Below are 26,484 nucleotides of genomic sequence, written 5' to 3' on the forward strand. Positions count from 1 at the left end.
CCCAGGGATTGAACTGCTGCACAGAACCTGATACCATACTACCATACTGAACTAGAAGATTCTTTTACCAACTCTGCTTCGAATAATTCTTTCACAACAATGAATTCGCCACCCACAACTACCAAGTCCCCACCGACAGTCATAAGAAAAAAGAATCATCTTACTGAACATCCCACAGTGGAAAAAGCCACACATTTGATCATTACGTTGATTACTTCAGGGGAAAAAATCAACAGTGAAATCCTTAACAAACATCACATCCGGCGCAATTGCTCCACTGCTGAGAGTCCCTGAAATCAACCACCAGCTACTGATCAAACCAGCAGACAAAGGGGATGCCATCATAGTTCTCAACCGTGACATTACATTAATGAGGCCAAACAACATCACTCCAACACTACCTGCTATAAGACTATCTCACACCACAATTCACCCAGGAATCTAAGGGTATCATCAAATCCTTCCCCGGACGACATCATCATTACTGAGCCTAATGTTAAGATTGTGACATTTTGTTATAAACCACTATCTTTGGTTGTTATAACTTTGCCACACAACCATTTTTGCTGGAACTTTCTATGCTTGCTCTCTGCCTCTTTTTGCTTTAAACTTTAAAAAAAAAAAAAAAAAAAAGTTCAGCTATTTCCAGGAATGAGGTTAGAGGGAAATAGGTAGGTTTTGCAGTGTTTAATATATATAAAATATTATTTGAAGAGCTCAGGATTTGGAATTGAAATTTGTGAGGGACATAGTCGTGGTGTCAGGAGGTCCTTTTTGCTTTTCTTATGAAAATACACCTACATATGACCAAGTTATAAGCCACTAAAAATTGCTATTTGCATATGCTCAGAGCTTGTTAGTGACTTCTGCTGAACCTCTGAAGAGTCCATCTGCACTGAGCATGCTCCACCCCAGTGAATTTCCCTAGTGCCAGCCTCATTATGCATGTTCCTAAGCACAGCTAGAGATCCTTACGGACAGGATGATGAAGCAACAGTAGCAGCAACTGCTGCAATCACACCTTTACCTAGGTGAAAGATTAGCCTAAGAGAAGGCATATATTAAAGAGGAGCTCAGTTTCCCCTCCTCTACTAAAAGCAGAGAAAGAGCTCCTTCCCTTCTCCCAGGTTTGGGAGAGCAGTACGCCTTTGCAGCTCCCTCGCCTCCTTAACTGCTTCCACTTGTGTTTATCTGCTTTGATCAGTGGGGAACATAACGGCCATACTGGGTCAGACCAAAGGTCCATCTAGCCCAATATCCTGTCTTCCGACAGTAGCCAATGCGAGGTGCCCCAGAGGGAATGACTGAACAGGTAATCATCAGGTGATCCATCCCCTTCGCCCATTCCCAGCTTCTGGTAAATAGAGGCTAGGGACACCATCCCTGCCCATACGAGCGAATAGCCATTGATGGACCTATCCTCCATGAACTTATCTAGTTCTAGTCTCTCTTCCACGAACTGGTGTTAGTAATTCAGTGCACTTCTTAGCACTTGTTATGCAAGATGTAATAACCTTAATCTAGAGGTGGGAGAATGTCATTCCTTCCAATTCTTTTAATAGATGAGGTAACAGCAGGGTTGCAAAAGTTCACTTCTAGTAAAGCAATAGAATCCAGAAGCCAGACTCTGTACTACACCTCACAGGAGGAGAGTGGGAGGAGGGGTTGCAAATGGCTGTAGGCAAACTTTGTGTCTCCTAGAATTTGGGCTACTTCAGGGACCAGTGCAGCCCTTGGAATAAGATAGGCTGCATACATTAGAGCCATGCTTACACAACAGCATATGGGCTTCTCCATAGCCAAGAATTAGTGGAGCACTACAGTCATCCCCCTCAATATACAACTTTAATTTCAGCCCCTTTATAAATATCCATTTTAATACTGTGACCATGTAATTAAAGAATTTGTTCTATAGGACCCTTCCCTTATTGAATGCATAGGATGGATAGTCAGTAAGGTAGATGATTGGAAGAGTAGAGAGAGGATCTCATGTTTAAGATCCTGATTTGGGTACATTTCAGAAAATACACTGAGTGGCAAGTGTGGGGGATACCCGGGCCCGCCCACTAGTCCAGGTACTAGGCCAAGGACCTTGTAGGGGTTAGCCACGTACCGCATCCCCTCCAACTCTTCAGTATATTTACCTGTACCACTTTCCCATGGTTCCAGTACATTCTTCACCCTTGCCTTAGGGCCTTCAGCCTGCCAGTCCTAGCAGCCTGCCAGGAGCTTCCTCTGGCTCCCCTGTTCCTGTCCAGCACTTCTCTGTCCAGGGTGCTAGCTTCCTTGTGCCTGCAAGGCACTCAGTTCCTCCCTCCTTGAGTTCCAGGGAGTAACTGACCCTGCTCTGGCCTGCTGCTTGTTTTATATGAGCCTGCTGGGCCTTGATTTGGCTGCTTCTCACAGCCTCTCTTTTATTGGCTGCTTCCTGCACATTCTCTGTAGGGCTTTGTTAACCCCACCAGTGTAAGGTGGCCTCCCCATCACAGCCTGCTTCCTTGGGAATGAATCTTTCTGTCAGGTTTGTTCCCTCTGTCTTGGGGTTGGGGAAGATGAGGTGCATTGATGAGATGGAACAAGATGAGAGCTCTGGGATGCATTGAGTTGGAGCGGGGGGGAGGGGGGGGGAATGTCTCGACTCTTTTGAGATTTTTAAAAAACATGGGCGTCTTATTTCATCCCTTCATTATTTTGTCCATCAATTAGGCCTACTATCTGCTATAACAATTTTGGTCCATTAATTTCAGGACCAATATCTCTTGTTTATTAAGTTCAACCTCAGCACAGTCCTTGAATCATGTCAGTAGGCCTCTTTTTGTTTGGACTAATTCAGTCTGTCTGGTTTTCTTGCACTTGTTCATAGCATTCATTACTGAAAACAGCTTGATCTATTTTTCATGGTTAATTCCCAAGCAGGCAAAAATTTATTATTGTGACATCTTATGAACTTTCACATACTTTTTACAGTTGAACTTACAATTAGGGTAAATTTTTAGGCCCAATAATCACAGCAGCACCTAATGGCCCCGATCATTTATCAAGGCCCATCAGTATCAGGCACTGATACAAACACAATAACAATATGAAGAGCAAAATAAATGTCTTAACTTTAATTCATATCTAGTTAGACGAGAAACCTCTTGACTCTACTTGGTTCCATCTTTGAATTTATTCTTCCATAAATTCAATAAGGAGCTCACATACTTTTAAAATACTTTTTCAGTCCCATATTTCAGAGAGGAAATTTACATTTTAATGGATTTTCCTTTTTTTAAAAATAAGCAAACTCAAATACTTTACTTTCTTATCAGATGTGATGCAATTGTCAGTGCAGGAGGAAGGGCTGTTGTTTTTTCTCAAGACTGAGGAAATATTAGCCTTCTTGTTAAGTGATACTCTGGAATGCCAGTCCTTTCTTCCAGGGCACGTAACAGCATTTTCCACAATGTTTCAATATGTCGTCTTATTCTTCTAATTGTGTAGTTTATAGGCAAGCAATAAACAGCAAGATGTTTGAGATGGATATGAAAATTGCTGCAATGCATGTAAAACGAAAGCAACTTCATCAACTACTACCTAATCATGTGCTTCAGAAAAAGAAAAAGGTAAACCTACAAATTACTGACAAACATAACTAATGTTATAATATAATTAATTACATTATAATTTAGTGATTCCCAAAGGTCTTTGGTGTGCTAACAAAATAACTAAAACCCACTTTAAAAGAGCAGTTTTACTTGTGTAACCTACAGAAACTTTCTAACTATCTGGTACAATTAATACTGTATTATTTGTACATATGTTTCGTGCATGTCTTTCTTCCTACCTCCTGAAAGTATCTGCTTCTGATTTCATCTCATCTCCTTAAAATCATGCAGGTATGACATGATGATTTTTTTTTGATATACTAGATTAAACAGATTTTTAAGTTTGATTAATTTAGAGCAGTGTTTCCCAAACTTAGGACGCCGCTTGTGTAGGGAAAGCACCTGGCGGCCCGTGCCGCTTCCAGCAGCTCCCATTGGCCTGGAGCAGCGAACCGTGGCCAGTGGGAGCTGCGATCGGCCGGACCTGCAGACAGGGAAGGTAAACCGTCCCGGCCTGCCAGGGGCTTTCCCTACACAAGTGGCATCCCATGTTTGGGAAACACTGATTTAGAGAATTCAAAGCTATTTTGCTAGTGTGATTTGGAAGCCAAATTAGGGAAATATTTATAACACAGCACTTCCATGATTAACAAAGATTATCTGATGCACACAAATTTAAGAATTTGGTTTGTTTTCTAACATCTCCCTGTTGTACTAATAGTTTTGAGATTTTATGGCGTGTACACAATTACTAAATTACTCTTATGACTCAGTAGAATGTTGAATGCTTTGCTGCTGCCCTTTGTAGCTAACATACACATATTTGTTCGTATAACTAAAGCTGTGGGTTAGAGAATGCTTTCAACAGTTAATGTGACTGACTATATGCTCTGGCCTAAAACTTGAAAAGGGTCTCCACTTGACAGTTTTTTCTGTCTTAGATATAACCTTTTACTCCTGGATGGGAAAGATTTAAATGACAGTTAATGAATCTTGAAAATTGGCTGCTATACTTGTACAGCAAATTTTTAGTAAGGAGCTGTTTTCTGTCTAAAGTTGTTTTCCCCTTAAATGCATGGCAATCCTATGTGATCATATATCAGAAGAAGGGCAGCCTGCAAAACAGCATTTCATGAAGGGCAGCAGCAATTTAAGATCAAGCTATTTGGTTAGTTTGAGCATGATTAATTGCAACAGGAAAGAGTGTTTATGGGCCAAGTAACTAATGCAAAAAAGTCCCTGCCTCATTCTTTGAATGTAGTCTAAGAGCAATCGTATATTAAAGCTGACTTGAAAATAAGTCTTTTTGGAAACATGCATGTCATGGTTATGTATTGCTGTTTTCTTGTCTGCATTCATATAAATAACCCAATATACGATTCGTATCCTTTAAAGCCATTGTCACCATTTAAAAATCTCTTTAAATTGTGTAGCAAAGTTTGCATATGGTAGACTGAAACAAATCCAGTAGGAATCTAGTTGGTTGGTATCTTGTCTCCAACATTAGCCAATGCTGGCTGCTTCAGAGGAAAATATAAACCTCACACAATGCATCTAATTAGGCAGTTCTGGAGCATGAACAGAAACTTGGTGATCAGCATGAGGATTGATAGCCTTGTTGATAGATAAAAATGACCCAGACCACAGGTCAACTTCCTAATTTCTTTGAGTTCTTGATTCTGTACACTTGTATTGATTGAAACTGAGATATTATCATTCCACAAAATCAAAGAAACTTGAAATGAAGCTGGAATTCTAGATACACAGGTAGTACAGGAAAAATTGGTCTTGTATGTTACATTATCTGGGCGCAGGTGATGGATCATTCAAGTTCTGGCCTTCATTTTGAACATAGGAATTAAGAGGTTCTGGTAGCAGGCCAGTGGAACCTTTGCATGTAGAAAAGTCTGAGGACTCTGCACATCTCTATTTTGTATGACTTTTAGAAGCCTTTGTATTTTAGGTTCAAGCCACTCAATGTAGTTGGTTTTGGTTTGCTTCTTTCGTGTGCCTTCTAGAACTTATCAATGCTATTTTTCTCTAAAAATGCTCTTTATCTATACAACTGATGTCAAGACAATTAATCTTACATTTTTTTTAGATATCGTCAGTTTGAGCTCAAGCTAATTAATTTTCACAAAATTATCAGTATAATTGAAATACTGCTTCATTGACTTGCAACTGATTCTCAGTCTTTAATGGGATAAGTAACACCTGTGATTTATTGTCTGATTGGCTGTAGCATTCAACAGAAGGGGTCAGACTGACAGTCCTGAATGACAGCAGCTTAGACTTATCTATGGACAGTGATAACAGCACGTCTGTGCCTTCTCCTACTAGTGCTATGAAGACAAGTCCATTGAACAGTTCTGGAAGCTCTCAGGGGTAATGATTTTAATCTTAACCTTCGATATTCGAGTTTATGATCCTCTGAAAGTTACATAAGTTAGAACGTGTGTTTACCATGTATGTTACAAGAGGACATATTATCATTGTTTATCTTAGACTTAACTTATCTGTGGGGGGGGAGGGAAATATCACTGCACTATGTCTTCATGTCTACAGCTAATAAAAAGCTTTTTCATTTGCTCTGTTAGATTCCATTTCTAATGATACACTCTTTTCCAGTCTCTTGCTTTTTGTTTGACAACATGGTCACTTTCATATCCTTATGTTAATTTGCAAAATATCTGATGATAATGTGGACTCTCTACAGCTATGCAATATACAAATTGAATTGTAAAACATTGAGTATGATTTAGAAAAAAAGTAGGTAGCTTTTCTTAATGCCTGGGACAGCTGCTCTTTAATCATTCTCATTTGTTAAACTATTCCCAGGATTTCTACATTACTGAGCACTCTTCTTGAAGGGGGGGGGGGGGGGGGAGAAAGTGTATAGTTAAGCATACTGTCATGGTTCTCAGGGCTGAAATCTAATGTAGCCTAAATTTTGGTTTTTAACACATCATGCCCCCATCCTTTTCGACATAGCAAAATTCATTATAATGCCAAAACCAAGGCTGCAGTCCTGCTAAAATCCCAATTTCTTGATTAGGCAATCCATGGACTGAGTTTGTAATGATGATGTGCATGTGATGATATGGGATGTTAACACATGCTTATCATGCCAGCCTTCTCCACTTGGCTTGCTCTATTGTGAAGATAAAGGGGATGATAGATTTAAAAAAAAAAAATTTGGAGGGCATTATTTTTTTTCTTCCCTTTCAAATAGCTTTAAAACTTAATTGAAACTTGATTAATTTTATATGAAATAATCCATCTCCTGTAGTATTTCACATAGAACAGGTTTATAACAGTAATGTTGCTAACACTGTTTTGCTTATCCTCACATTATATTTCATAAAATTGCAATGATATAGTTTGGCCTTTTCTAACATGGTAGTGATGATGCTATTGGCTAAATCATGTCAATGCAAGTCTTTGGCAGTGCTGATGCTATATGATGAAAAGCGAATAGTATGATACCATATGCATATTTTAATTGTCAGTGTTATCCATTTTGCCCTTTTCAATGTTTTAGCAGAAGCAGTCCTGCTCCAGCTGTAACAGCAGCATCCGTGACCAACATACAGGCTTCTGAAGTCACTGTGCCACCAACCATTTCCAGTGAAAGCTCAGGGGGTAGGGAAAATTCCATACTATATTGTTAGCATTGATTTCTAGAGAGTATCTTACTAAAGATGTATCATCGTAATTTGGAAGATTTAAATTTACTGCATGTTGTATCCTTATTTCATTGAACTGATTTCACATTAACCATGTCCTGTAGGATTCAGGATATTTTGATATAATGATCAAAATAGCCATAATGTACTAGAATTTCAGTAATCTACATTTGTCAGTTGCAAATCCTCTAAAAATGGAGATTCACGTTCGCTGTTCATAATAGCGACACAGTTTGCTCAGGGCAAACCCAGTATAGATGATGGCTGTGCTCCCAGTTATACCAGTGAAGGAGAGAATGGCTAGGTACTGGCTAAAGCCCTAACAGTGCCACTTTCTTGGGTACTTCTACTCCCTAGTACAATTAAAACTTGAATGAGGATGACCTGACTTCACCACTTTTTCCTGCGTCATAAATCACAATTGCCTCCAATGTAAGCAACCTTGGCTTTAGCCAGTGCTAGAGCTAGTCGGTGTGACGCTACTCTGGATTTTGAAAAAAGATCTAAACAAGAACAGTCCTGATTTGCTAATTCACGCATCTCAATCAGCTATGTGGTGTGACCCATTCATGCCGATGAGCAGTCACTCTTATAATTTTATACTTAGCTTGTCATTCTAAAGATGCCCAGAGAGCTACACCAACTGCATATGTGCAACCATCTTTGGTTATCAGATTGAGTCAGCTAATTAGTTCACTGCATGTGATACAACACTGAGAGAAAGGGGCATTTTTTTTCTCATGAATGCCTACTCGTAATGTTCTTACACAACAGAGACCTTCCAGTCTCCTTTAAGGTTTTCTCCAAACTCAGACACAGTAAACTGCAGGATGTTCAATTTATCTAGTTAGACTGATAAAGTCAAAATTTTAATTAGGCTTTGATTTTAAACCTGTGGTTTCAGGTAGTCTGTGTTCCAAATCTGATGCTCAGACACCAAGCTATTTGTTCAACTCACTCAGTGCCAGTGGGGTCAGATACAGAAATCAAGAAAACAAACTACTGTGGAACTGATGTCTAACTTAAATGTAAACGTTGAAACTATTTTAAAATGTATCCTATTCATTTCATAGGTACTTCAAGTGAAAGCATTCCTCAAACTGCCACACAGCCAGCCATTTCTCCACCACCAAAGCCTACCATTTCTAGAGTTGTTTCCTCAACACGTCTGGCAAACCAATCACCAAGACCATCAGGGAACACAGCAACAAAAATACCTAGCCCTGTCGTAGGGGTGAAGAGGACATCTTCCCCTCATAAAGAAGAGTCTCCCAAGAAAATAAAAACAGAAGAGGTATTTTATCCTTGATCGTAATTGTATCCATGCATAAGAAATATTAGTATTATCGTTGCCAGCTCAGAGAGTTGGTACATGTGAGACATCTTGTTAAATTGTGTTCATCTTTCTGCTCTGGCTGGATAACCCTTAATAAGAACATGTAAAATAAATCAGTTCTGTTAAGTGTCGGAAGGCCATCTTTATGGTGTTAGTGTTAAATGAACTTGAAGAACTTGTTTCATACATGTACTTTATGCTAATGTATTTCAAGGCACTTCACAATAAAAACAGAACCAAGGGTAAAGGATAGAAGGTAATCAGTTGAATCCGGCCCTGCATTTTGCGATTCTGACAATAGTGAGTTGCAGATTTGAATTGTGATAACTTAAAAGCATACTCAGTCTTGAGTTCATTTTTTATTACCCATTACACAGACTTTATATGATTGGTCAAAATGTATTTAGCTTATTTCTGCAATTTGACAGAAAATAGTTCAACAAAATCTTTTTTTAAAAGATAAGCAACATTGACAGAAAAGGAATTACCTAAAAAAGTTCTAAGTAATTTTCTTAATTACTTTGTTTAAAGTTAAATAATAAACTGAACTTTGCCATGCAACTATCACTTTTATTGACTATTATTCTTAATTGTTAAGTCAGTAGTTTAAAATATACTTACGAATGCATGAACAAACACACTTTTGTTGTTTCCAAAGTAAGAGAGACACTTTCTACATTTTTAGGAGTGCAGTTATCAAGAGTTTTAACATCCTGTTTACTGCCTATTTTAAGAATTAAGGCAGAGATTTTCAAAAGAGCCTAAGGGAGTTAGCTCTGCATTTCAGTGAGATTTGGATGCCTATACCTGCTTGGGTCTTTTGAAAATCTCAGTGTAAGGGAATAAATATTTAAGGACAAAAGAAATTTAAATGTGATAATTTTGTGCAAGATTTCACCCATTTTAAAGTCTGGTTTTTTTTAAACTTTGCATGGGGCTTCAACGCTATGGCAAAGGGCACCAAATGTAACTGAATAATTTATTTTGTCAATAGAATACATTTGTATGTTAAAGGTGGTATCTGCATAAGTTTGGGGTGTCCCCATTACCTACAAGTGGCAGAGCTATGAGTGAAGTCATCCCATGCAATTGCTAATAAATCTCTTATACTATCCCTTCAAACATGCTATATACACCTCTACCCCGATATAACGCAACCCGATGTAACACAAATGCGGATATAACGTGGTAAAGCAGTGCTCGGGGGGCGGCTGCGTACTCTGGTGGGTCAAAGCAAGTTCAATATAACGTGGTTTCACCTATAACGCGGTAAGATTTTTTGGCTCCCGAGGACAGCGTTATATCGAGGTAGAGGTGTATGTGACATATTCTATAGAAAATGTTTTTCAAACATTTTACTTATTTGAGGAAGAAGTATCAACAGCAGTTTTATCTCCCTCTACCTGTTAACCAGACTGCCTTTACCATGATTCTAATTATACAGGACCTTTGGAAAGAACTTCAGAAATTGCAGGTCTGATGGCTTGAGACTTTCCAGGCCTAGGATCAAATTCTGTACCCCCATTGAAAGTGGAGAATTATATCTGTCCATTGGGGTATAGTGTTCATTAGCCTTGATGGTTTGGGGGAGATTACATTGTAAAGAAGAGAAAGGAAGATCCAGGGAATTACAGACCAGTCATGGTAACTTCCATATCCAGAAAGATGATAGAACAAATGATTAAACAATCAATTTCTAAGCACTTTGAGGATAATCGGGTGATAAGTAATAGCCAACATAGATTTGTTAAGAACAAATCTTGCTGAACCAGCCTAATTTCTTTCTTTAATACAGTTACTGGCCTAGTGGATGGGAGGGGAAGCTGTACATGTGATGCATCTTGATTTTAATAAGGCTGTTGACACAGTCCCACATGACATTCTCATAAGCAAACTAAGGAAATGTGGTCTAGATCAGGGGTTCTCAACCTTTTTCTGAGGCTCCCCAAGATGCTATAAAAACTCCACGGCCCATCTGTGCCACTATAACTGGTTTTCTGCATATAAAAGCCAGGGCCAGCATTAGGCAAGCGCGGCAATTGCCTGAGGCTCTATGCCACAGGGGCCCCCGTGAAGGTAAGTTGCTCAGGCTTTAGCTTCAGCTGCAGTGAGTCTAACGCTGGCCCTGCTTGGAGGACCCCTTGAAACCCCACTGGTCTAGATGAAATTTCTGTAAGGTGGGTACACAAGAGGAAAAACTATATTTAGAGTAGTTATCAATGGTTTGTTGTCAAACAGGGAAGGCATTTCAAGTGGTGTCTTGCAGGAGTCTGTTCTGGGTCTGGTACTATTCAATATTTTCATTAACGATTTGGAAGATGGAGTGAAGAGTACACTTATAACATTTTCAGATGTCACCAAACTGCGGAGGGGTTACAAGCACTTTTGAGGATGGGATTAGAGTTCAAAAAGATATTGACAGATTGGAGACTTGGTCTGAAATCAACAAGATGAAATTCAATAAAGACAAGTGCGAAGTACTGCACTCCAGGAAGGAAAAATTAAATGCACAAATACAAAGTGTGGAATAACTGGTTTGGCAGTGATACTGTAGTAAAGGGTCTGGGGATAGAGTGGATCACAAATTGCATGAGTCAACAATGTGCTAGTGCAAAAAGGGCAATACATCATTCAGTGATGTATTAACAGGACTGTCAGATGAAAGACATGGGAGGTAATTGTTCTGCTCTAGTTGGCACTGGTGAGGTCTCAAGTGGAGTACTGTGTTCAGTTTTGGGCACCACAATTGAAGAAAGATGTGGACAAATCTGAGAGAGTTTAGAGAACAACAACAGTGACAAAGGGTTTAGAAAGTATGACCCAGGAGGAAAGGTTGAAAAAATTGTGCATGTTTAGTCTAGAGGAGGCAAGATTGAGGGGGAGACAAGTCTTCAAATAAGTAAAAAGTCCTCATGAAGAGGACAGTGGTTAATTGTTCTCCTTGTCCATTGAGGGTAGGACAAGAAGTAATTGCCTTAATTTACAGCAAGAAAGAGTTAGGTGAGATATTAGGAAAAACTTTCTAGCTATAAGAATAGTTCAGGAATGGTACAGGTTGCCAAGGGAGGTTGTGGAATGTCCATAATTACAGGTTTTTAAGAGCAGGCTAGACAAACATCTGTCAGGGGCAGTCTAGATGTGCATAATCCTGCCTCAGTGTGACAGAGTGGACTAGATGTTCTCGGGAAGGGACATGGAGACCTAGATAGTCACAGAATCCGAAATCAACAGTAGTGAAATCAGAATTGTTTGAAGCCAAAAATTTCTTAGGTCATTTGTTATACACCAAACAATAACACACATACTAAACACATGCCACACTTTGTCTTTAAGAACACACAATTTTACCACCGGTGTTTGTAAATTCTGCTTGTGAAACTAGTTTATCTTGAGTTCCGTTAAGTTTTCTTCTTGTCACTTTATTTTTCTGCCTATTTTAATGTACTTTACTAAAAGGTTTTGTTTTAACAGGATGAAATAAATGAAGATGCTAGTTGTCTTGATACGAGTGATCATGATAAAATGGAAACTAAGGTATATATGACTCTTAAATTTTTTAACAGAGTGGAATATATTGTGTTGCCCATACAAGTTAGACTATGCATATTTCTAGCCATTGCTGTTAGTGTTGGCAGGTGGTGTTGTGCAGGCTTCTTCCATAAGGCAGTGTTCATTTAAAAGCTCCTGGGTTGCTTGCAAGCAAATGCTGATATTGCACTAATTTTCAATTGCGTTATATTTTTAATATTCCACTTTAGTCTAAGTTAAATTCAAACACCTTTCAGTTACGGCTGAAAACTCTGCTACTGCAATATAAATAACTCATTGCACCACCTAGCCCTAAAGCTGCCTCTTACATTTTGTTCCATTTAATTCTGACATGGCAGTACATGTTGATTTTCATTCAGATGCCAGTGTTGCTTAGTCTATTAGGTATTAGGACTAGCTGGTTCCATGGTTCTGTGCCAACAACTGGCTGTACACAGTGTAATTTGTGACTTCAAGTTGGAATTTTTAAAATGTTTTGCATCATAAATGGAACAGACAATATAGGTGGCATGTATGCTTTACTTGATTTACAACCAGGCTCCCATATAATCCACAGTAAACTGGTCTAAACTCTGTTTCTTGGCCCCTGCGTTCCATTGGCAGTCTTATACGTCAGATCGGAGGTTCTTCAGATGCTTCATTTAAAGTGAAAAATCAAGGTCGTTAATGGATTAAATAATTGGTACAGAAGACCCTGTTTTGATGATAAATTGAAATTAATTTATTCTGTCCTCCAATTTTCTCTTTTAACATGCTGAAGATTTTTATTGACTATATATAACTGTACCATAAGATACCAGGGTGGATAGGGAATTATTAGAATTTTGTACAATAGTTTGGGGTTGAGGTGAAAGCATATTGACTGGTATTACTACTACAATGGAAACTAACATCTCCATTTTTCAAAGTTCTCCCATTGAGGACATTTCACATCTCAGAGCTATTATTTCAGCCTGTTTGCAAACTTTGGAAGATAATACTGCCATGTTTTACATTTGGTTAATGTTTTTAAAGTTTTCTCTTCAATGGAAAAGGGCTAGAGCAAAGAATAGAATCTGCGGCAAATGCTGTGACTTTACATGTTCCTTTGCTTATAGTGTACTTTTTACAGATCAAGGAGCTTTATGATATGCTAAATAGAATATGGAAAAAAAATCCTTAACACTTTATTTTGAGTTGGACCAAAAAAATGCTGAGATAATTTCTTGTTTAAAGATTTCCACCCACATGGATCCAAATGTGAAAGATTCCTGGAAAAGTTGTAAGTGACAAATCAGGAACTATGTAAATTAGGCGAGCTACAGGGCATTCTAATAGGTAACCAATGAATTTTTTTGTTGTACAAAAATGTTTAGTGATGCACTGGATAGTCCTATCTGCTTCTGTATAATATACATATGCCTGATCCTGCACTGAGATGTACATAGACAGATACTTATACCAGTGCAGAGCCACTCTGGTTTTGGTGGAGACTGCCTGTGTGCAGCTCATTCTGGGATACATTGGGCTATATTTAGAATGTTGTTTGTGTAGCTTCTAAGGGATATATACGAGCATTTGGTTTTTTTATTTTTGTTTTTTTTCAAAGGAACAACTTGATGCAGAAGCAAATATTTCTTCTCAAACAGAAACTGTTCAGACAGTGGCATCTCTGCAAGCTCCTCAGGTACTGACATTAAAGAAGTGTCATATTGTGAATATTCTAATCATGATGACCTAATACTGAGATTAAAGTAAATACAAATGTTAAAAATAATGACAGCAAAGAACTATATAATGGAATATTTTCATATAGATATCTGTATGGCAGGTTGCTTGTGCTTACTTCACAACATTCACATCTTACATATGTATTTTATTTCTTAGTGCCTGTGTTGCTTGTTAGAAAAGCTGGACTAACTCTTATCTTTTCTCAGTTGTGTTTGACAACTTAAAGTATGGCTCACTTTTTTTTCTTTGTTCTGCCCTTTATGATGTAATCTAAGAGGGGGAGGACTTCTGTTTTAAAACCAAACAAGTCAGTTAACGAATTGCTATTCAGAGATAGCTGCTTAAGGCTCTCAACTATATGTTAAAAAGAGAACTTCACATGTTCTACCATGTTGCTTCTCAATAGATACCCTGAAAAGAATGAGTCTTCAACTATACAGTTATCTAGCATCATAATTAAGTTTTTCCTTTGTTTACAAATAATACAGAATTTCAGTTCTAAAACAAGGCTTAGTCTACACTGGGGTTTTAATGCACTATTGTTACTCCATTAATGTAGCTGCACCATGGCAAACCTCTTGTAGACATGTACTTTTTTAAATAGCTGCACTGCTGCATAGGTCACTTAACTTGATTTGAAATGGGGTAAGCAGTAAACAAACAGTCTTGGCACCTACATAATTTGTTACAAACTAGGTTTTATGTATTATAGATGCTCAGCAAAAAAAGATAAAATGGTTTGCTTCACAGAAATCAGCATCTTTATAGCTCACTTAGTAACAAATATTGAAATAAACGAAAGGTTTCAGTTGTCCAAGACCTATGTTCTTTATTAAGTTTCTGTAGTTCTGACATCTCAGAAAATGATTTGTTGCAATCATGGCAGAGATGCAGTTTGGATGTTGCAAAATTCTGGTGGGCTGTATCTAGGTCTGTAGTGGGCAACCTGCGGCCTGTCAAAGTAATCCGCTGGCGGGCTGAGAGACAGTTTGTTCACGTTGACAATCCGCAGGCACAGCTATCCGTAGCATCCAGTGGCCGTGGTTTGCGGCCAATAAGACCTGCAGGAAGCAGCGTGAGCCGCAGTCACATGCTGGCCGCCGCTTCCCGCATCTCGCATTGGCTGGGAATGGCAAACCACGGCCACTGGGAGCTGTGGACCGCTGTGTCTGCGGATGATCAATGTGAACAAACTGTCTCGCGGCTCGCCAGCAGATTACCCTGACGGGCTGCGGGCCATAGGTTTCCCACCACTGATCTAGGTCTTGCTGCATCTGTCACCACATTTCCCAGTTTTATCTGCACAGAGTAAGTCATAGAAGTGTGCTCCTGCTTATTCCTGTCAATAATTCAAAAGCTCTAGAAGTTTGGCTACCAGGAGCCAGAACATAGGAGTAAACTGAGGGAAAAGCACAAGAAAATGTTTGAAGTGAATAAAGATACAACAGCTATTGTGTACTGTCTGAGTTCTGTTTCTGTTACACTCACTGCCATATCCATCACTATTACCTCAGTTCATTTATAGGGGAAGGTCAGTAAACACAGTAGTCATCGTACTGTGCACTGTTTTTCCCTGTGCACGAAAAAGCTTGTGTGAATTTTGACCATCCGTACATATGAGAAATAAACTTTCCTAATAAATTCTGAAAGGCAGTACAAAATAATTTGATCACCATGATGTCTAAAGCGATATGGTCAGGAGAGGGGCAGCTGAAAATTATTTTAAATAAAAATTTGACAATTAAGTATAGAAAATAAAGGGTTTCTTAAGCATATTGGTAATTTGTATCCTTTTTGTTCATAATAAATCTTTGGAGTCCCGTGTTCTTTGTTTTGCTCCCTTGTTTTGTTTTATACTAATGAGTTGTGCTGCATTAGTTTTAACTTTCTTTAATATTTTTCATTTTTTCCCCACAAATGAGGAGAAGCCAACTTGGTTCATCTTTTTCTCTGAGTCCAGTTTTGAGCGTTAGAAATTTTCTTATTGCCATCAAACAGTAGTATACTATTTGCAGTTCTTAAATATGGAAAGCCTAACTGATGTTAGGCAGTTGTTGGTAGCACAAACTTTTTGGCAAATCTTTTAAATATGGACACAATATAATCAATTAGAATTTTTAGATGTAAACCGTTTTTAAATTCTTACTCGCAGTATGAGCATTTTTCAAGTGTGCAGTTTAGTTTGGTTTCATGAACAAACTACAAAATCCTGTAACTTTATCAGTATCAGCTGTGTAGATTCCTATTTCTGAAATAGGAAATTATGATAAATAGGTTACAGTTGTACTTCGTTGCGCCTCCACAAGATGGGATCTCAGATATCAAATAGTTTAAAATCATCCTAAAGAAGAATGAAAATTCAGATAGCATTTGTAGGACTTGTGCAATAAACCTATGTGTGGGAATTTTTCAAGTGTTATTGTTGAGCTCTATTTTTCCTATTTCATCAACTTGTAGAAAACTAAATGCATGCTATGAGAGGGACTATTATAAACATTCTTTCCTTAACTATCACGTTTTCTGTTGGCTAAAAGTTGTAATTAACGTTATTTTTGGTACATATTTCTGAATACTCTTATCAAAATATATTACAACATAAATCTTTAAAACCTGGTGCTCAGATATTTGCTTCTTGTTAAACTAATATTTTTGGAGAATTTAAAATACATGTAACATTTTTCCTTTTTCCTCTTTCATGTCAGAAAACACCCAGTACAGACCTTTCAGATATCCCTGCTCTCCCTGCAAATCCTATTCCTGTTATCAAGAATTCAATAAAACTGAGATTGAATCGGTAAAAACAACCTCAGGGGTCCATAAACAATATCTGCCAACTCAACCTGTTGTCTTCTAATGCTAAAAAAGGAGAATGGAGGGTGCAAGACTAGAACATGACTGCAAATGGATTTAGGTATATTTTGTGCACTTCCCTGACTGGGCTGTAATCACCACCTCTTTGGAAGTCCAGGTTAGTATGTGAAGCCAGGAGTACTTTTAATGTGTTAGCAACAGTTGCATTAAATATTTCGAAGGATTACTGCCTTTAAAAACAAACATGAACACTATTTGTAGCCATAATTGACATTCTGATTGGATTTATGTTTGATGCATTGTTTAAAAATTTTGAGCTAAAACTGGCATAAGAATCCCTTGAATGCACTTTTATGTACCTTTTTTTATTGGAGTATGACTAATTTTAGATATTCAACTGATATTCTTTCATTTTTATTGAAGAGATTCTTCAGTACTAGTAATCTGCGAATTGGATAACATTCTATGATATACTGTGCATTGAAGACAAAGTGTACAGTATATCTAGTTAAATTACCATCAAGCAGCAGTAAACCTTTAAAATAAAATGTCAAATCTTGAGGTTATATGACATATGTTGAGAAAATAATTGGGAAGCATTTGGTATTTGATGGGACATGATTAAGATGTGATCTATTTTTATTTATAGGATTATTTTATGGTGCATACAGATCAGCGATCAAACAGCAAATACACTTTCCTTTGACCTAATCAAACTCCTTACTCCCTTGCTGATCCCCTTGCCATATTTCTTGGAAAAAGCTTTTGTGTTTAATGTTTTTTGCAGCTTGTATGCACAAAATAGGACAAAGATCAAAAACAAACGTTTTTGTTTTGTTTTGTTTTTTGTTTTGTTTTTTTAAGAACCTAAACTCATGATATTAGATAAACCCAATACTTCGGGGCCCAAAGGCACAAAAACCAAATTTTGTCCTGTGGCTAAAACTTCAGAGTGAATAAACTGTGCCTGTGAAGCATAACACCTGTCTTGATGGCCTTTTGACCACTAAATATAAGATAATTTTTGTACACTCCATAAAAGTCCTGTCTGCATTAAAACATTTCAAATTTTAAATATAAAGGCAAAAAAAATTCCCCAACGATTTTAATCTTTTTTTATTTCTAGATGGCTTATCAAAAATAGTAGTTTTACATACTGAACAACACTGAATTTTTAACAATCATATTTCTAGAAAGCACTTGACATCTAGCAAGCTCTCTTTACTCCTCCTACTTTTTGTTCTGTAGTCCTAGCAAAAAAGGATTAGCAGCAAAGCTTTTCTTTAAAAGAACTGAATCTCTCATGATTAAGCAGCAGAACATCAGTGTTTAGGAAACATGAGGGATGTTGGTGATAATACCGGATGTAGATAACAAACTTTGTTATTATTACTTAGTCTGAAATAACTGGGATGGTAAAAATCATCCTTCCCATACTTTCTGATTAGCATGTTTTATGAATTTCCTCCTCCCATTGTGCACCATCCTACTACATGTGCTTCTTTCATGTTAAAATTAAATTACTTACACTCTCTCTCCCCATATCCTTCTAAATTAATTTTCCAAAGTCAGAGTGTAGCTTACTTTTTTTCTTAGGCTGTGCAAAACTGAGGTTTTTCTTTTTGCCATTTGTCTAAGATGTCTAGTATACAATATTTCTCTTTCCCTTGCCCTGTGCAGCCTGCTGTCATCCACCTCAAAAAAGGTTATACTAACAATTGAAGTGTACAAGGTGTCTGTGTATTTTGTGTAGTTATGGAGTTTAGATCGAAATTGCCAGGCACAAATTTAGTTTTGTCATTTTGTTTACACATTGGGAAATCTTTTTTTCATTTTATTAAACATTTCATGTAACTGCACCCAAGTTTTGCCAAGCTGGGAACTTGGAATCTTTCTGTATAGTGACTTTTTAATTCTAGTTTTCATAACCTGGAGATCAGACTGTTGCTTTCGCATGATGTACGTAGTGTCTCATGACTGGAGTTTGCTTTGTTTTATAGTATCTGTACTCCTTGTATTTTTCAAGAGCTATTTTGTAAACAGATGATGTATTTCTCCATTGAAAACACAATAAAAAACAGCACAATCCCACATTTGCCTGATTTTCTTCAAATGTCCAAAATTGCTTTTCCTGTTTGTTTTTATTCCAGACTTGTCAGTTAAATTACTTAATTGTTTCTGCTGATATAGAATGCAATGCTGCCTGAAAAGAACAATGCACTTTTAAATTGTCTGGATTTAAAAAATGGCATTTAGCAGCATGCTAAATTTTAGTCTGTTTTTAGAAGAAAAATGTAAATTGCTATTTTCTGTCGTTGCTTAGTTTTAAAAAGAACAAATCCATTTGAATAGCAGCCTGTTCTTGTTCCCTGACTTGGGTGCCTGCCTCAAAATCTTAAAGACTGGGGTAGGCAAAGCTAGAAAAATAACATATATAATCAGTTTATGTAGACTATTATTTTTTTTTTTAAAAGCTTGATCTAACTTTTTATCCTCTAAGGTAGTGGTGGGCAACCTGCAGCCTACAGGCCACATGTGGTCCATCAGGGTAATCCTGATTGCAGGCCACGAGACATTTTACTGATGTTGACCATCCCCTGGCATGGCCCCCCGCAGCTCCCAGTGGGTGCCGTCCACTGTTCCGGGCCAATGAGAGCTGTAGGAAGCGGCAGCCAGCACGCTGATGGGCCGCAGGTTGCCCATCACTGCTCTAAGTAAAAATATTAATTGAAACAGTCATGGTATACTCCGTAAAACTCACCATGCTTCCTGTCTTGGAAGCAGTTCATTATATAAATGATCAGCAGATGGCACTGTTTCTCTTGTTTTTCTTCCACTGACTCCAGTATGCACTGAAACTACAAATTCAAAAGGTGCCAGTAGCTGTGCATCACTTGATTGATCTTATTAGCTTGCGGGCCCAATCCAGCAAACATTTAGAAATGTGACCAAAATTTGACTTAAATTTGTACTGTTACTACTGTGCTTTTAATAAAAATAGCTCCTAATTTCCACAGCTAGTATGCTTTTGGGTATGTTAGTTTGAGTTAGGCTTCACTGAACTAGTGATTGTTGGCTAAAATTTTGTTTTTATATTGTGGATCAGTGAGTGCTCTAGACCCCTATTTTACACTATTTCTTATCACACCTTTTGCTCCTCCAAGAACTGCAAAGCATTGCCTCTGGTGGTAAGTGAACAGTAGCTTCAAGTAGTAATCGGAATATAAAAAGAAAATAACTAAATGTACCCTGAAAAATCTAACTGTTCTTGTGCTTCATTGTAAGTGCTATGTTTAAATAAAAAAAAGGCTGAACAGTTCTACAGCTGAAATAACAAAACAAACTTGTGAGAGAGTACACTGGATTTCACTTTAAACCAAAAGCTACACTTGTCCATACTCAAATCCCAACTAAATTTAACAGTGAAAGGAAAATAGCTTTTTGGTATGTAAATATTTGTTCCTTTAGTTTATTTTCTTCCCTTTACATTCTTGGAAAATATGTGACTACTTATAAAAATTCTCATATGTTCAAATGGTCACTACAGCTTAATCATTTTAATTCCTTGGAGTTGTCCACTTGAAAAGCATCTTGTGACCATTACTACAGGTGAACAAACAATTCATTGGAAGTCATGGAATTAAGTAAATCTCCACTTCTACACTCTTCCATAAAAATAATAAAGAATACGCCCTATAGGATCCCAATGTTCAGGCTATAGAACATAGCAGTAATAACCATTTTTTATTTAATCATCTTTAAATATTTTTTTAACTGTTCACTAAAAATAAAGCATGGATTTGTTGATAGAGACGGATGCAATTTCATATGTGTACAAGGTTCAAACTAATATTTGAAATATCTATAAACATCAAACATCTGTCACTGTCATCACCAAAAAATGTTAACTTTGATATCAAACTTCAGAGAGCATGCATTATTATTTAAAAAACAATACAGTGAACTGCTGAATGTCCCATCTGTTTGTTTGGATCTTTAAACTAATGGCTTTTTAATAAAGTTTAGTCATATTCTATTTTCACTATATTCTATAATGCAGTTTTTTGGGCTGGGTGGAGGTTTTACATCTAGAAAATTGGGTCAAGTCACATTCACTAAAATTATTCTGCATGTCTGTATATACATACGTCTAATATTGTAGTCAAATGTTTCTAATTATCTAAGTGAAAGTAAGAAGCTCCTACATGTGTTTTAATGAAAAACTAACAAAATAAGCTTTTAAAGATATTGAATGAGAGAACTAATTCAAATAAAACCACCTCTTGATGGATGAAAAAACTGTGCTTAATGGTATATGCAGATATTCTCAAACTCAGTGTTCCAGTAAATTACTGTTTTAAATAAGACTTTGTACCCAGATGAGACTTTCAGCTGTAATGGAAAAGAATAATAAAGCAAAATGCTATTAATGTATGAAGGTAAAAATTCAGACTTAGTTGGCTAAGTAAGCTGAATATTTTTTTTTAACATAGAAAAATAGCCAGTACATTTAAACAGCCCCATAATTCCAGTGACCCATACAGACACGACATCTCACAAGCTAGCATATCTTATTTGCCTCTTTCCTCTAATTTGTATGTCTTATTTACAAGCTAGCAGTTCTCATTTTATGAATACATTTTACGTTTGTCCTTTTAAAAATAATTTTTCCTGATAAGGCTACTCTGGGTCAGATTTTATGTAGTTCAAAAAAAATCTTCAATTGTTTTAATTGATACACAGATTTATTAGAGTTCACTGAAAACAATTATCTTCATATTATGGTATAAGTTTGCTTCTATAGTAATAATATGCAGTCCTAAGGCATTTAAAACATAAAATACTTTCTTTGCATGAATGGTGAATTATTAAAGTTGAAAGGTATATTAGATCATGTAGCCCTGACTAATATGACAGTTCAATTTGAGCTGCAAAATGAAATCAATTGAGGGAAGTTTCTGGAGTTTGAAGTTGAGGAATATTCTTTAATTGATTTTTTTTTCCAAAATCAGTCAATTTTAGATTGCTCCTAAATTAAGACCTTCGGCATGATAAAATGTATATTTTTAATACATTAAACAAAAGCAGTTTTTAATGGATTCAGTTTCTTCTGCTCAAATACCCTCTTTACAAACTTGCACATTGCATGGTGCCTGGTACTCTTTGCCTTCCAGAAATATGGCATGAGCATTGGTCCTTGTTTATGTTCTCAGTCTGCAGTGGAGCTGTTAATAAAGAGATTGATGATAAAGTTGTTGAAAAGAGACAGTTGGATGGGACTGCTCCTCATGAGTGACAGAGGGCATGCTCTACCTTCACAGCCAAGAATGCTGCCCCCAGCAGCGAGCCGGCCATGCCTGGACACTGTGCCAAGACTGTTAGGTGCACGAGGAGAGAAGAATCTTCAGCTATACTACAGGATTTCTATCAAGCTTTTAACTTTCTGGCATCCATTTTAATTTGGGCTATTTTTCACACACTGGTTTTTATTTAATGGCATGAGAGAAAATTTAGTTTCAAATATGAGGTTGCTCTGTTAGGACTTTAAGAATTTTCCATTTTGGTCCTGTTCAGTGAAGTAAAACTCTGTTACCTTGTTAAGGCTTAAGCCAACATTTTGGGCTTTTATGGAAAAATGCATTATTCATGTACTCAATCTAGATATTAGCTTCCTTAGGAATCTCCCTGCCGAGATGTGTCATAAGCTTGATTCAACTCGATGACATGGTTGGAATAAGAGTAGCCTAGAATGATGGATGGATGTGCTCAGTGTCTTAGCCACAGTTTATTGTGAATAATTTTAATCCATCACAATATAAGAATGGCAAGACTGATATAACATTTGCTAGTTTGTCCATGTTTGTGCAGCCTTATGTTTGTGTACTAATGGTATTTCTAGCTGTTCTTAATCTTCACTCTGAGGAGGGCACAGGCTTTGTGTTCATTCGTGATCAAATTATTCTGACTACTAGAAGCAGTGTCTCTGCTAGGAATATTTTTACAGTATATATTGTAACCATCTGAGGAGAAATCTACTTTCCTTATTTTCAGGAATAATTAGTCAAGGGTTATTATACCCACTTCCAATCTTATTTAGTGTGTTGTCTTTTTTGTTTGCAGGAGGGAGCGTCTTTATGTTCTTCCGGTTTTTGTGCTAACCTACTTTGAGCGGTGGAAACTCATTCTTTGAGACAGAATGGCACAAATAACATAAGACAGAAGTATTCTAATGTTATCCTAACAGGAGAGCCTAGCCCTGACTTGGAAAATATACATTATGATCGCACAAAGGGGGGCAAAGATTTAGTAGTCTGCTTAAAAAAAAAAAAACTGTAGATTCCTACTAAGCATGCCCAGAAGTGATTTTTTGCAATTACATCCTTGTACACTTCTTCCTAACCCGCTAACAGTTACGATTTCTACAAAAGGATTGTGTGCACGTAAAGTTTGAAGCATGTACTTTTTTTGATTTATAGGCTGGCAAAAAAGAAAATTTACATTTTTCTCTTTAGTCCTCAGAAAAATCCCAATGAATTCCTTTTTGCAATAGTTCAATATGGCTGAAAGGATTTCGTTCTTAAGTTTCTGTATTTTACATCTTGGCTAGGATCAATCATGTGAAGTCTTAGCTCCAAGAAAACATTTCAGAAATCTTTGAGCATGTGAAAACAGGTTTGAGTCCCAAGAATCTCAGCTTTACTTACTGAGGTTCTACCAATCACCTGCTATAAGACTAAAGAAACGCAAGGAATTTTTTCTATTGTGGCTATATGATTCTCATTTGTACACTTATCTGTCCTTTGGAGATCTGGGATCTGCATTGTATTCTCCAGTGTTGTTGCCCCTAAAACCTGTCTAGCCAGAAGTGCACCAGATGTTCTCCCTTTTGCAGATAAAGTCTAAACAGCAAGTTTGGTCTCCTCACCATTGGTTTCTTTTTGAGCAGTGAGAATACTTTGATTTGATTACTGTGGGGTGTATTTAAAAAAAATAATGATGCATGAAATTCACAGTTTGAGTCTTTACAGCCACAGCGCACAGTTGCTTTTACTGTCTGGCCCAACAGTCATTAAAAGATTAACATTAAATTGAGTATTTTCTCAAAAATAAGTTTCTAGTTTGGGGTTATTTATGTAAAGTGAGGAATTTATTTACTTATTTGTTTATAACTTATGTTTTTGTGTGTTAATTTAGGTTCTGTCACATTATTTGTTTCATTTAGTCATACATATAGTAGATGCTAAAACTTAGAATCTGGACTCAAACCTCTTGATATCCAAATATGGGTAACTTTTAATTTCTATAATTTATATTGATACATTTTGTTAAGTGTTTAATTTTATCTATGGGGCAGTCAACTAATTGTCAGTGTTTTAGCAAAAATTCTGTACATTTCTCAGCTGCGTCAGCTTTTCTTTGCACGGTGTAACTTTCCTCTTATGCAGTTTTGTCTATAGAAATGTGTGTAGTCTCTTCAGAAGTAGCTGATTGTTCAAATTCTGTGTGAATAAAAGTTAAATTTTTGTTTCAGGGTTCAAAATATGTTGGATGCCATGCTATGCCATGCCTTACATCTGGGGGCAAAAGTGACTTAAAATGTGTGTGTACTATCAAAATTTAAACATTTCTTTGGATTCCCTACTTTCACTGGGAAGCAGCATTTTCTAATGATCAGTGCACAACACTGCGTCAGGAGATTGGGGGGGGGGGGAATCTAGTCCGGAGATGGGCACGAACATATAAGCTTGACTGGGTCACTTGATCTTTTTCCTCAGTTTCTCCATCAGTAAAATGAGAATAATGTTTCAGACCTTCCTCACAAGAATGTTGAGGTCTAATATTTGTGAAGCATTTTGAGAATCTTCATAAGGAAGATGCTGTAAAATTATTATTTGAACCCTACTGTACATGTAATACACACCAGTAGGGGCTCTGTAGTCTTAGATTTACCTGGTTTTGTATCTGTAAATTCAGGTGTGTGTCATCTGATATATGAATAATAGGTACATCCTCCCAGAGAAGATAAAAACTGAGATTGGCCAATTCAGTACTGCTTTACCTTGGTGTTCGTTAAATCACAGCTCAGCCGTATCTCATGGCTGTTTTCGCCTTTCAGGTGAGATCTTGAAGTTAAGCTAGAGTTCTTTAGATAAATAACACTAGTTAATTTTTAGTTACCACTATAGTCAATTACCACCTGAATTGTTTAGTCTGATGTTGTATTCCTTCCTTTTGTGTATCTGTAATCTTAAATTTCAGCCTTACTGGGGGTGCTGCTGTAATAAAATATAGATTATTTTAAATCACATTTTTATATTGTGAAACCACATCTAAGCAGGTTTTTCCTCATGTTTTCATCAATGTATAAAAGTGTGGGGGTTTTGGCATGGTACAATATACTAATTGTACTTCTCAGAATTAATTTGGAGTATACAACTATCATGCTTCTGTAGACGTATTACATGGTGAGACATACAGTTTTCAATGTACTGGAGGCAGGGCTTTCTGCTGTATTCCAGATAGTGAATCCACTCTTCCAGCTCCATGAACACCCAGATGGATCTAAGATTTCCTTTTTGGTGATGCTTTGTTCTTAAGGTATCGGTCTGACCTTACAGGGATGGGTGGGGAATTATTTTATGCCACACTTTATTAGGACAAGTTTCTATTTACAAGGTATACTCTGTAGACTGAAGAGGATGGTGAGGGGCTGAAGGGAGTAGAATGTTGTCTTGGTTGTCAAGTAAATGTAACTTTCCTGAAAGTCAAAAATACTGAAGTTTGGGCAGTGTCTGGTAAGTGACTGCAGTGAGGATGGCTTCCCATTAGTACAAAACTTTTGCTTGGTGTCATGTTGATCTAGGCTCTTGGGGGTATGTCTACACAGCAAAGAAAAACCTGTGGCTGGCCTGTGCCTGTTGACTCTGGCTAAGGTACAGGGTTGTTTCATTGCTGTGTAGACTTCCAGGCGTGGGACCCTCCCACCCTACAGGGTCCCTGAGCCTGAGTCAGCTGGCCCGTGCCAGTTAGGGGGGTTTCTTTGCTGTGTTGACCTACCCCAAAGGACTAGGAAGAAGCAAAACTCAGTCCAGAAACCAGTGAGTTTTAATGCTGAAGTGTCATGCTGTCTGCAGACTCAGGCCTGGTCTACACTGGTAATTTACATCAATATAGCTATGTGTCTTGGGTGTGAAAAATCCATGCCCTTGAGAGACGTAGCAATACCAACCTAATTCCCAGTGTAGACAGCAGAATGGTGGAAGAATTCTTTCGATGACCCAGCTACTGTCTGTTGGGGAGGTGGATTACTTACGCTGATGGGAGAATCTCTCCCGTTGGCGTGGTACTGTCTACGCTGAAGTGCTACAGCGATTCAGCTGTGCCACTATAGCGGTTTAAGTGTAGACAAGCCCTCAGGCAGGTGTTACTGGACATGGTTCACATTTGTACGGTAACTGCTTTAATTTTGGGAAAAGTTTAGTTCTGGAGCACAACTACATAGCAATTTTTTAAAAAAATCTGCTATTACGTTTTCAGGCTCTTAACCTGACTGCACTTCAGTTTCCCTATCTGTACCGTAAATATCATCTTTGACTATGTTGTAGAGCACTTTGAAATCTGTGGACAAAAAGCCACGTATTTATTTTACAAAAGACAGCAATGAAGAAACAAGGAAATATGTTGCTGTCAACAGATCATCTTTCCACTGTTGTGAGTGGAACTACTTCCATGTTATAGAGCTCATTGGAATTGGGTAAAAAGTAGCTCATGCTTAGCCCCATGTACCACGGGAGCATGAGCAGTG

The 26,484-nt window shown here is 37.4% G+C and overlaps 1 protein-coding gene across 8 annotated transcripts in view; it reads left to right on the forward strand.

Moving 5' to 3' along the window:
* PAPOLA (poly(A) polymerase alpha) overlaps positions 1-18,770 on the forward strand; it is an 82,761-nt gene extending 63,991 nt beyond the window's left edge. For 6 of the 8 annotated variants that reach the window (XM_065593568.1, XM_065593566.1, XM_005307015.5 and 3 more), the window contains 7 exons: positions 3,484-3,605; positions 5,830-5,972; positions 7,129-7,229; positions 8,347-8,567; positions 12,081-12,143; positions 13,747-13,824; positions 16,571-18,770. In XM_065593568.1, coding sequence (XP_065449640.1) covers positions 3,484-3,605; positions 5,830-5,972; positions 7,129-7,229; positions 8,347-8,567; positions 12,081-12,143; positions 13,747-13,824; positions 16,571-16,666 — 824 coding nt within the window. In that variant the 3' untranslated portion in view covers positions 16,667-18,770. The remainder of the gene's footprint in view (positions 1-3,483; positions 3,606-5,829; positions 5,973-7,128; positions 7,230-8,346; positions 8,568-12,080; positions 12,144-13,746; positions 13,825-16,570) is intronic. The other 2 variants (XM_065593564.1, XM_042858688.2) reach the window with 1 other exon arrangement.
* Positions 18,771-26,484: the final 7,714 nt, after the last annotated feature.

Source organism: Chrysemys picta, chromosome 4 (assembly GCF_011386835.1).
Source record: "Chrysemys picta bellii isolate R12L10 chromosome 4, ASM1138683v2, whole genome shotgun sequence".
Lineage (NCBI taxonomy): Eukaryota > Metazoa > Chordata > Testudines > Emydidae > Chrysemys > Chrysemys picta.